At 40.7% G+C, this 12,184-nt stretch overlaps 1 protein-coding gene across 3 annotated transcripts in view; it reads left to right on the top strand.

The window, feature by feature from the left end:
* The window catches only part of sema3e (sema domain, immunoglobulin domain (Ig), short basic domain, secreted, (semaphorin) 3E), a 23,326-nt gene extending 13,748 nt beyond the window's left edge, over positions 1 to 9,578 (top strand). For 2 of the 3 annotated variants that reach the window (XM_034878845.1, XM_034878843.1), the window contains 11 exons: positions 534 to 676; positions 765 to 879; positions 2,150 to 2,219; positions 2,304 to 2,448; positions 2,775 to 3,000; positions 3,287 to 3,378; positions 4,317 to 4,358; positions 4,594 to 4,760; positions 5,153 to 5,223; positions 5,609 to 5,742; positions 6,300 to 9,578. In XM_034878845.1, the coding sequence (XP_034734736.1) occupies positions 534 to 676; positions 765 to 879; positions 2,150 to 2,219; positions 2,304 to 2,448; positions 2,775 to 3,000; positions 3,287 to 3,378; positions 4,317 to 4,358; positions 4,594 to 4,760; positions 5,153 to 5,223; positions 5,609 to 5,742; positions 6,300 to 6,800 (1,706 nt within the window). In that variant the 3' untranslated portion in view covers positions 6,801 to 9,578. The remainder of the gene's footprint in view (positions 1 to 533; positions 677 to 764; positions 880 to 2,149; positions 2,220 to 2,303; positions 2,449 to 2,774; positions 3,001 to 3,286; positions 3,379 to 4,316; positions 4,359 to 4,593; positions 4,761 to 5,152; positions 5,224 to 5,608; positions 5,743 to 6,299) is intronic. The other variant, XM_034878846.1, reaches the window with a different exon arrangement.
* Positions 9,579 to 12,184: the final 2,606 nt, after the last annotated feature.

Raw genomic sequence — 12,184 nt, 5'->3', positions numbered from 1 at the left:
TATATATATAATATTATATATATATAATATTATATATTATATATATATATATTATGTATTAAAATAGCATAACAATAGTGTAACAGTTCAGAAAATAAGATGCAGTGTTGTTATTTATTTGTAAATGCTTATGTTCCTTACTTATGTGTCAAACCTGGTAGTTTCATGGATGTAAAACGTTAAAAAAATGTGACACTGGTAAAGATGTACTACACTTTGCATTCCACATGATGGCAATCTAACTGTTCTTAACATGACCGTTTCTAATTGAGGATTCATGAGGTCATGCTGGTTTCTTTCATTGAATTTAAAACAACATCTGCATGTATAAAGTTTTCTTCCGGACCAAGCTTGACAAAAGTTTTAACTATTTTAAAGAGATCCCTACATAGAACGCTTTTACGACTATGAATTTAAAATGAACAGCTTATTATGGGCTTACTGTTTGCACTACCTCCACTACCTTACTGTTTTTAACTTATTTTTATCCACTTTAATTCCAAGCCTTTTGTTACAAATTCTTCTCCCTACAGAGCCCAAATTTGTGGGGTCGGCCATTATTCCTGACAACGATGACAGGGACGATGATAAAGTTTACTTCTTCTTCACTGAACGAGAGACGGATGCTGAGGGAGGGAACAAGGCTGTGTACACTCGTGTGGGGCGAGTCTGTGCGGTGAGAATGCAAATGATGCAGAAAGATTTCTGGCCATAGATCAGCCAAAGTACTGCACTCACATCCTATATCTGCCTTCATCTCTCAGAATGACCAAGGAGGACAGAGAATGCTGGTGAATAGATGGAGCTCCTTCCTGAAAACTCGTCTAATCTGCTCTGTGGCTGGACCAAATTGCATTGACACACACTTTGATGAACTTGGTGGGGCTACAAGGGAACTCTTTACACACCACCTTATTTATTTTTAACTTTGGGGTTTTCGTACTTGATGGTATTGTACACATCTGCATCTACAGTATATCCTTCAAGATTTGGATTACAGACTTGTATTACATTACCGACCTGCGGTAGTGATAACCAGTAGGCGATTTGAGGGGTGACGCCATCCCCCTTGTTAGCAAAATGACAAAAAATGTATTCCCCTTGTTAACCTGTCATTTTCCTTAAACTATAAAGCTCTGCCATTCAGAGATAAGTATTCAATTTATGTAAACATAAAGAAAGGTTAATCTTTGAAAAACAGAAAAACATTTAACAAGGCTCAGTGCTGTTCTGAAGGTATTTTAAAAATCCACAAGACTCTTCTATCCATCTGGATAAAAAACGTTCCTGTCTGTCTGCTGCAGGATGATCTCTTACTCAATCTGTTAGGAGTGATTGTAATACCTTGGATTACAAAGCTCTGTACTTTAACAAACTGTCTCAACTGTGCTAACGGTTCTTAGAAGCTATACTTATCCCAGCAGTGCTTTGATCTAAATGCTAATGTCAGTACGCTAACATGCTCACAATCACAATGACAATCATGCTGATGCTTGTTTTGCCATGTTCACCATCAACCCGGTCTCACGCCAGTTCATGAAATGGTCACGTTATTTGGATCTGTTGATTTGTGTACAGCTCACATTACTGTTGTTAATTTCGTGTAAAGGTCACGATTTTCAAACGTGACAATTTCACGACCTGCCACGACACAGGCTGCTCTGAGGGACGCAACAACAGGGAAATTAAATGCCACATGTTGGGACGGTGACAACAACTCGCACTGGGACATAATCAGCCGTCTCAGTGGCACGCAACAACAAGGAAATGAAACGCCACACGCCGACAACAAAGGGACGGTTGTGGTTAGGAAGAGAATAACGCGCAAAGGAACTGCAACACACGGGATGTGATCTTCGGTCTCCGGGGTGAAAGTCCTGTGTTGTTTGACCCATCCACCACTCTGAAAAAAACCTCCCACCTCGGCTTTCAATACTATTCTGTACTGAAATAGGCTTCCCATTGAAATACATTACTTCAAAATTCGTAATCAACACACAAAAATAACGACATTAACGTGACCTTTACACAAATCTATAGATTAAATAACGTGACCATTTCAAAAACTGAACAGTTGTTAAGACTTTTTACTAAAACACAACAATGCCGTGACTAATAAACGGCAATATTTCTATTTTTTGTGTTTCAGAGGATGTGTTTGTGCTCAAGAACAAGGATGGAAAAAAACCAGAAGTCTTTGGCCTCTTTAGCACAACAAGGTGAGTGGAGAGTGACGTCAGCATTTCATCATACAATCACAATTTGACTATCTATCAAATCACTAATACAAACTGTTTTTGCAGTGCGGTGTTTAAAGGCTATGCAGTGTGTGTCTATCACATGGATGATATAAGAGCAGCCTTTAATGGTCCATTTGCCTACCGAGAGAAACCTGAGCATCACTGGACACCATATGAGGACAGAGTCCCCTACCCTCGACCTGGATCTGTGAGTCTTAAAGTCTGAATAAAATAATGTTTATGGGATGTCATGCCCGAATGCACCCACATTATGCATTCACTGCACTCTCTAATAGTCTCTGCCCATGACAGACGTCCTTTGCAAGGGACAGTGTTGAGAGCATGTAGGACAGCTCTGGTGAATGTCAGCACCGTTGTAGCTACCTCAGCAGGTCACAAAGGGACAGCCTGTGCCAGACTAAAGAATGTCAGCTTTTTTACTACACTGTATGAAGGGCCAATGTAATTTATGGCCCTCCTGTCCCTTCTCATTCCTTTACTCCCTGTATTTCTGTCACACCTTTTCGTTAACAGTGTGCCAGTAAAGTGAATGGCGGTGGCTTCTCCAGTTCCAAGGAGTTTCCCGATGAGGTTTTGCGGTTTGTGCGCTCTCATCCTGTGATGTACCGTCCAGTCCTTCCCCAGCACCGTAGACCTGTCCTGCTGCAGACAGAGCCAGGCAGAAGAAAGCTGACCCAGATCGCTGTGGACAGAGTCCAAGCCCAGGATGGGCACTACAATGTTCTCTACATCGGCACTGGTACACACACTGTAAAGAATGAATACCTATTGTGCTTTGTCCAGAATGCAATATGCATGTTACAATTTTAAAAACGAAAGACAAATTGTTCAATGCACATACACGTTTTGCTATCAAAAGTGATGTTTTATCAGCAAGTCAAATGTTAATAAAAGATATATTTGTGGAATAGTTATTGCATAAAATGAGACTGTTTTAAACTGTATATTTTGAAAATAACGTTATGCAATTGCTTATTAAACATTAATATAAGTAACAGTGTAATATTAATGTCTACTTTCATTAGACGACTCAGTGGTGTTGAAAGTTATTACCATGTACAACAAAGACACAGACACTATGGAGGAGGTGCTGCTGGAAGAGCTGCAAGTATTCAAGGTACTCTAATTTTAGCAACAAGATGTGAAAACAATGTAACCAAGCATATTCTGCCTTTTACTGCATACATATTACAGTCGATTCTATTTCATATAGGCTTTGCCCTCTAAGAGCTACTGTCTTAACCCCTTTGCGCATGCGCAGTCGTAGAGATTTCTTTCACGCCTTATAATGTCTGCAGTTACGTCCGCAGTTACTGTGTATTACACTTGTGCGACCATAGAACTGCTCCTTATTTTTCTTCAATGACAATCAGTTGGACAAACAGCTGGGCTAGCACCCCGCCGGCCGCCAGCTGTTCCGCGGCCGCTTACTGGTGGAGGAACAGGAGCGCAGAGTGGACAGTCAGGTAAAGAAAAGATACCACCGGGGAGGGGATCTCTTTGGTAGGTACGAGTCCGCTGACTCAATCCCTCAAAGACGGTTCCCTTGCCGCATCTCCCTCCTTCCCGTTGGAAGAACTGGAGTTCATAACAGCGGAGAATTACGAAGTTCTCGCTAGGGCGTCTGTTTCCGCTGATGTTGCAGATCTATGGTTGCGGGTCCGTAACCGCGGACGTAATAGAGGCCCATGCTGGGCACAAGGGCACGAAAGAAATCTTCACCACTGCGCATGCGCGAAGGGGTTCACCCAATAGCGACAGCTCTTAGAGGGCTACGCCTAGAATCGGGAGTTACAAAATGTAACTATTGTTATCACTGCAGTTGTGCAATAATGTGTAGTATTTTGAAAACACTGATTGCTGATTTACTTCCTTTCCATCATCAGAGGGCCGCAAGTATGATTTTCATAATGATTTGACTATAAATTCTACTTAGATCAGTAATATTTAAAAACGTGCTTGCAAGCAGTTGCTGCTGCCATTTTAATTTAAAAAAGGCCTTCAGCGACAAAGATCTTAAAGTCTGTTGGAATAACAGTTGTGTCCTGGTTGCAGGTGGCAGCACCAATAAAAGAGATCATAATCTCACCTAAAATGGTAAGAGGAACATCTGAATCTTCACATTGTTGTTCATTCATGCAATTCTGTTGTTTAACCAAAATTTGTTAACATTGGAACACTTTCCATTACTTTGCAATGATTTAATACATATATGTACTGTTGCCTACCTACTATATGGCGGCTATATAATCCACTTGAATGAATTACAGACATGTGTCTTCATATGAAAACTGTGTCTTAATATTAATGGTCCATGCTGTTGGGTCCACAGCAACAGCTGTATGTCGGGTCAGAAGTGGGTGTGGCTCAGGTGAGACTGCATCAGTGTGACCTCTATGGCTCAGAATGTGCTGATTGTTGTCTGGCCAGAGACCCCTACTGTGCCTGGGATGGTCTAACCTGCTCCAGATACTACCCTGCAGGGGTTTACACCAAAAGGTAACAGCACACATTAAAACAGAACCCATCTATTCAACCTGCAGATGTTGTGTTTGAGTGTGTGTGTGTGTGTGTGTGTGTGTGTGTGTGTGTGTGTGTCTGCGTGTCTGCGTGCATGTATTGTGTATGCCAGCTCTTCACACCCTTTCCAGTACTTCATAGCTCTTCAGTCCATCATAGCCTCTTGCTCTGAATGTCACAATGCTCTGAATCTGGTTTGCTAAGTTGTTATCATAGAGTCTGAGAGACATGACAGCCGGGTGTTGAGTGATGACTATCAGTATTCTCTTCTCCTTTTTTGATTTCTTTTTATTTCCTTTCACCAATCTCTTGCACTTTCATCACATTTTAAGAATTACTCTCCCTCTCTATTTCCCTCGTTCCCATCTCAGCAGACGATTCAGGCGGCAAGATGTTCGCCATGGCAACGCCGTCCAGCTGTGCAATGGGCTGCAAATTGATGGTTAGTGTATAAAATGACTGTGTATAAAATGGCTGTGTGATGTGTGTGTGTGTGTGTGTGTGTGTGTGTGTGTGTGTGTGCATGCTTGTGTGTATTCACCGCTATCAAAAAATGTGCCAGACGAATACTGCGCGCAAGCAAGGGAATGATGCAGATCTTTAGAAGCACTAGACTGAATAGGAAAAAATATGAACTCTTCATGTGTCATTGCAGTTAAAACTAAGAGTTTAGTGAGTTTGTACCGAGGCGATGGATTGGGTACAACAATCCACTCTTGTCAGCTAATAAAAAGGTCAAGTCAGTTCATTGCAATCTCTCTTGCCTCACTGTCATTTTTTTGTGTTTGTGTGTCTGTGTGTGTGCGTGTTTGTGTTTGTGTGTGTAGATGAACAATGGCCCAGAGGGGAAGAGAGGCTGGTGTACGGTGTGGAGAGCAACAGCACTTTACTCGAGTGTGTCCCTAGATCACTCCAAGCAAAAGTACTCTGGTTCTTACAGCAAGACAAAGAGAAACATGAGGTGAGTTCAATGAACCTATACATGAAAAAATACAAATGTAAACATGCATTATTGTTATTATCGTTATTAATATTATGTTTATACTGAAAATATAATGCACCACAACACAGATATGAAAAGAAAGTTGCATAGTGAAGGTGAGGGTTAGTTAACTTCAATCCGATTTTGCTACTTACCCTTATTGTGTACTAGACTTCCAAAAACACATTTTTCTTCTAACCTCTATAGATCTGTCTAATTGTACAAATAGTTTTGGTTCATTTTGAAGCCTCACCGCCATATATCTCAAAACCTTATAAAATTCATTTAATCAGAATATACTGTATGCAAACATTATATTCAAACATGTTTTGTATAGTACAGTAAACCAGAAACCTGAGATGGTCACAGTGTACAGCATACCTCACAGAAGTCACTGTATTTAGTGCACTATTGATGTTCCATCATTCCTTAATGTATCCTTTAGTTCTGTAGATTCCTCCTGGGAGAAGACCAAATGCAGCCGTCTGAATTGACTTTAATAATGGTTACATCAATGGCTTTTTATCGTCATGTAGGTTCGAGGTGATGAGCGGATTATCATGACCTCCCACGGGCTGCTGTTTTTACGAGTGAGAAGCTCCGATGCGGGTGTGTACGTGTGCCAGACTGTGGAACATGGATATGTGCACACATTATTACGCATCTCTCTACACGTGCTCAGAGGGGAGAGGGTAGAGTCAGCGATCCACAGGGCTAACGATGAGGATGGAGAGAAAGCTGCACCTCTATGCCACTCCTCTATGGGCCACTCACCAGGCCCCAGTATCAGCCCCAGGGCTCTGGTGCCACCCTCAGTCCCAGGCCCCCACTCAAAGCTGTGGTACAAAGAGTTTCTCCAGCTGATAGGCTACGGGGATGCCCAGAGAGTAGAGGAGTACTGTGAGAGAGTGTGGTGCTCTGTTAAAAAACGTAAAAAGACCAAAAGGAAGTATGTTCCCCCGGGTGGCGAGAAGAGAGGGAAAGGGAAAGGAGAGGAGAACTCCCACCGAGCGCCCAGGCACACATTAGACGCCTGAGAAGAATCGAGATTGACTGCACACACACGCACACACACACACACACACACACACACACACACACACAAGCACACACACAAGCACACACACACACGGTCTAAAGGTCAGACTTCCTCAGTGTTTCTACCATGTCAAAGGTTTTCACAGTAAAAAAACATCTGTAGCAGGCTGTCTAGCTGTTGTAGCTACATTTATGGTATCAGTAGTTTGACTGTGATGTTTGTACTTATTTTAAAAGGCAAATATAAAGGTGAATACAATACATGTCAGCAAAAGAGCAGAGGACCTGGGAAGAGATTGACAACTGATTTAGTGACATTGCCTCTGATCTGAGACAGAATATAATTTATTAGCTCCTGTGGACCAACACATCCAAACCCAGCTGTCAATCCAAACGCACACAGAGACTTGCTACACTAAACCTATGCCCCACCTCTCCTTCAATGGCTCAATATGACAAACTCTTACTGTATCTATTATGATAGAAACTATGTTAAAGATAATGGCCTTCAAATCTTTTTTGGTACTTTGATAACTTATTTTCTTGGTCTTTACTTTGAGTTATGTAGTTGTTTTTAGATGTCATGAACTGGAAAATATAGTGTTGTTTTTGTACAGTGAAAAATGCCTTGAGCTATATTATGCTGATAATTTGATTATAACATGGTCATGGCTGTGGCGTGTGTGGTTATAATGGCCACAGCAAGCCAATGCATACAGTAAGATATTGCAATGCCACTATTATGGATATTTGAGGGATGTTTTAATTATAAGTATGCCCTCAATGGAATAAACTACTATTTAAGCACTTGTGAAAACAGTAACAGTAGTATGAAAAGTGTTCCTATCAGTAGATATTATTGTTATTGTCTGTGTGTACATTTACATCTACAGTTGTGATCAAATGTACCAACAGTATTGTGTATTGCGTATTGTATTTTTCTCAATTTAGGGTGGTCTTTGTGTGCACATCTGGTATCTATTACTGTGTATACAAAAAGTCATTCTTCACTGCTAGCTGCTCCCTATTTCTCCCTCTCTTACTTGTTCCCTCCTGTTTCATTTACCCTCTTTTGTTCGTCTGTAATAATGGTGCAGATGGGAATCGTAATTACAACTCCACATTCCCCTCAGAAGAAAAGAATTATACAAATAAATGTTAGGGTGACCATCCAAGCATGCCATTAGCGAAAGTGATGAGTCTTCCTCATGAATATTCAGTTAATCCTAAAATTACAGAAACATCAAACAATCGGATGTTACAGTAAAATGCATTGTAGTGGTTGTGCTAACAATATAGTCTGGAGGATCCACCTCTTTTTCCATGTTGTGCCTTATTTGTCACTTTAGAAATTTGACCTTGTTGTATTTCTCGTATTTATAATGAGGTAAAAACAATCGCTTGGTCTCTGTCAAGGCCTTATGGCGTCATTCTCCTTGAATATTCTTCAACTAAGAGCTTTGACTTGGATTGAAAATGCTGCGTCTGCTATACCTCTTATAAATACCTGACATTAAAAAAAAGATGGACTATCCTTCCCTCGTTTCACCTCTGTGGTTTAGTCATCAATAATGACAAAGTATACTCAGTCCACGTCCACGCACAGACATACTGAGAGTCCGAGCCAATGAAGAAGAATGTAAAGAGGTCAGGAGAGAGGCGTGTCACTTAGATTAAAACATACATTTTCATATGTAAGTTTTTGTTTTGTTTTTTCGGGCAACTACTGTTAACAAGAATACAAAAGTTGCTATGTTTCCTAATATTGTAGAATGTGCCGTATGCTCGTGAAATACTAAGTCTAGTGCAACCGGTAAGGAATGATTATACTTTTTTGAGCTGTACACTAGGACACCACACTCATTCAAATTCTGTCTAGGTCTACCTGAGTCTGTGGGGGGCTGAAGGCATTTGAGAATGGAATTCATGCTGCTGATATATTCCACATGGCTACCATAGCAACAGGCTCTGAACCAGTTCAGTTCCCCTCCTCATCAAAGCTCTCTTACTCTCTCTCTCTCTCTCTCTCTCTCTCTCTCTCTCTCTCTCTCTCTCTCTCTCTCTCTCTCTCTCTCTCTCTCTCTGTCAAGTTTTAACACTGTTACTCTGGCCCCTTCAAGCCATGCTCCCTGTAGCCACTAATAGATCACACTCTAATGTATACTGGCCCTCTTAGTTAAGCTTAAAAGAGCCTTCTTCTCTGCAGGGACTGAAGCTGGCATTTGCCAGCTGGATGGAGCTTCTGACCCCACAGTAAAATGCCATTTGGGAACAAATGCAATAATAGAGAGTTGGAGCTGCACACGTTTTCTTCTAAAATCGTTTTGAGTTTCAAGAGGTCAATTACATGTAATGAAATACTGTAAATCCATTCAGCAACAAAGAGATTAAAATGTCAAAGGTCACTGATAAACAGGCTGCTGTACATGTCCGTCACTGTGTGAAGATGACAGTGATTATCCTTTTCCTCCATTGGCACCCATCTACGTTTTTCCTGCCACTTTCGTTGCCCCCACGCAGTGCTGTTTCTATCAGGAGCCAATGCACTAGAACGCTTTATTACAAGTAAAAATTTCGGAGAGGAAGGAGAATTTGTGAGGCGTAGCATAATAAACATTGGCGGACAAAGAATAAAAGAGCCTCGACAGCCATTAACACTCCACATTCTGTCGGTGTGTACAATGTTTTTTGTTTATGTGTACATGTTTTGGGGACTTTTTGGGGGTTTGCATAGAAGTCTTGATGGTAAATAAGAATAAAAGCACGGCAGATAGAAACTGATCTCCATCGCTCTTGCTCGCTCTCTTGCTCTCTCTCTCTCTCTCTCTCTGTCTCTCTTCTGCCGTTGCTTTAGTCTTATCCGTGATACGCAAGGCAAACACCACCATGGTAAAATGTCTCTTGCTTTCATACCATTCACTACATTAACTCTTGATCAGTCTTTCATCCTGACTTGTAAGCTACAGATTAAAGCCTCTGGAAAATAAATTGATGTTCACATTCTGGATTTACGTCCTCAGTCTTCATGTAGGTTCTTATTACAGCGCTCCGTCGCACCTCAGTGCTTTTAATATTTCCAAAAGATTTGCCATGTTGGATTTACTCCAATATGTGGCCATTTTATCAAATTTTTATGTTTATGTGTCCAGACAGAGCAAGTCTTGGTTTTTATCTCTAGATGTTTTCAACAGTTGCAAAAAGTGCAAAGAGTTAAGGTTAAACACTTTAAATACAATACTCTCCGCATTTAAGTGATCCGATAAGTAAAGGGGAAATACTATCAGTAAAGGCACAGGCAGTAGGTTGCCCTGCAACATCAGATTAGAACAAAAGGGACTTTATATTATATGCATAATACATACATTTGTCCCCAATAGATATGATGAGGACATACACAAAAAAAACACAGAAAGTGCGTCTGAAATAATATAGACATGAACACACTGTACACACAAACACCGTGTCAACATGCACTAAGTGTTATCTCGCTGACACAGCTGTCTCTGAGCTACAGTACCCCCCACCCCTAGCAGTTAGAACATTAAATAACCAGCACCAGGACAGGTTGAACTGACCCCTGCAAAACTTAATTTTGTAATTGTTCTTGAAAAATCTGTCTGCATAGATAACCTTTGTTGTGTCCCACATATGGCTTCCAAAAGCATTTACAAGATACAGCCTAATAAAAATGCAATTCATTAATTTACCATGATTCACTAGGCTGCACCAGTATGTGTATTTATGTTCCTCTTTATAATTCTTTGTATAAAAAGACGCCTGCCACAGCTCACACATGCCAGAGAGGACAGCCAAGGGAGTGAGAAAGATTGGAGGCATAGATCATCTGGCTTTTTCCTACTGCTGATGGCGAAGGGAGAGCAGAGACGGCAGTGTGAATCAGTGAGAGAGAAAGTGTGAAGTGAGTGAAGCAGTGACAAGGAAAAGGAGAGGGAAAGGAAACAGAGGAACTACACAGGGGAGAAGTGTGATGTAAATCTCTACTCTCTCCTCACTTCGGGGCTTTGCCTCCCGAGGGACCAACTAGTCTTTGAATTATATTGCTGCCTGAACTGGCAACCTGATCCTTAAGTCTGCCAAGAGAAGTGGGACAGGTACCTGATGAAGAAACACAGATGCCCTAAAACACAATGAAAGTAAACATCACAGACTGGTATTAATGAGTTATCCTGTTTACCACAGCTAAACATTTAAAAAAATATATTTTTGAAATGTATTTCCAGAAGAATGTTGAAATATAATTTATGAAACTGTGTTTGAGTAGTTTGTCTCTGTGTTAAAGTATGTTATGTTCCAGTAGAGTAATGCACATCATGAATAAGTGTGCATGTGTGTGACACAGAGTGTTGTGTCATTAATCTGGGTGTAATCACTACATCTGTGTCCCTGTGGGGGTTGCTCTCTCCTCTAATCCATCTCTTTATCCCTGCATCTTTCTTATTACATCACTCTGACCTCTGCACCGTGGCAGCGCCAACAGCTGGCCAAGGCCTGTAAAACAACCAACACGTCCAATCAATCAACGAACCATAATGACGCTATAAAAATCAGAAAGTGTAGCATTGAAAAAAGGCTATACCACAACACACATAGGATACCAGTGGTTTCACTATAAGATCACTTGCAAAACTTGACTGTGAGTATATGAAATAAGTGTATGAAATGATTGACGGACGCAGTGTAGTAACAGGAACTACTCCATAATGTAGCTAAAGCTGAATATACCGAAAGATGTCTAGAGCTGAAGAAATGCATGTATTGGAAATTCAAGGCCTTGTAAGTGATTAAGTAAGCACATATTGAAGGCAATCTTCCACCCGAGTGAGTTGGGTGTTGACTGAGCTGCACTGCTGGTCTAATCAATATACCTGCCCAGATTTCTCTCTCTCTCTCTCTCTCTCTCTCTCTTTCTCTTTCTCTCTCTCTCTTGCTTACTCTTTGTCAGTCTATTATAACGTCCTAACTAACCATGTGATAGCAAAAAAAGAACATGAAAGAGTGAATGTTTGGGCATCTTTGTATATTACATGTGTATATGTACTGTACGTATAACTGTTTGTTCTCAAAAAGGTCAATGTTTATGAATAAACCAACAAATTCCAAATTGATTTAAAAGTAACATCTGCATTAAATGAGTCTACCACACCAGAAAACAACTCTTTTCTTCCTTTTTTCCCTCTATATCCCCTAAATTATTCTTTCTAAATGACAAAAATAAAAACACAAAGCTCAAGACAACATTTTACCTGACGCTGAATGAGCAGGCCCACTCAAAGCTGCTTGAAAGAGACACTGCTTAAGGCTGCAAGGTTCCAATAGATGTTGCTTCCACATAAAAAGTAGGGATTTATTTGAGTGATCTCAT

Source organism: Etheostoma cragini, chromosome 8, assembly GCF_013103735.1.
Source record: "Etheostoma cragini isolate CJK2018 chromosome 8, CSU_Ecrag_1.0, whole genome shotgun sequence".
NCBI classification, from domain to species: domain Eukaryota; kingdom Metazoa; phylum Chordata; class Actinopteri; order Perciformes; family Percidae; genus Etheostoma; species Etheostoma cragini.
This window is presented reverse-complemented; position numbering and strand designations above follow the sequence as displayed.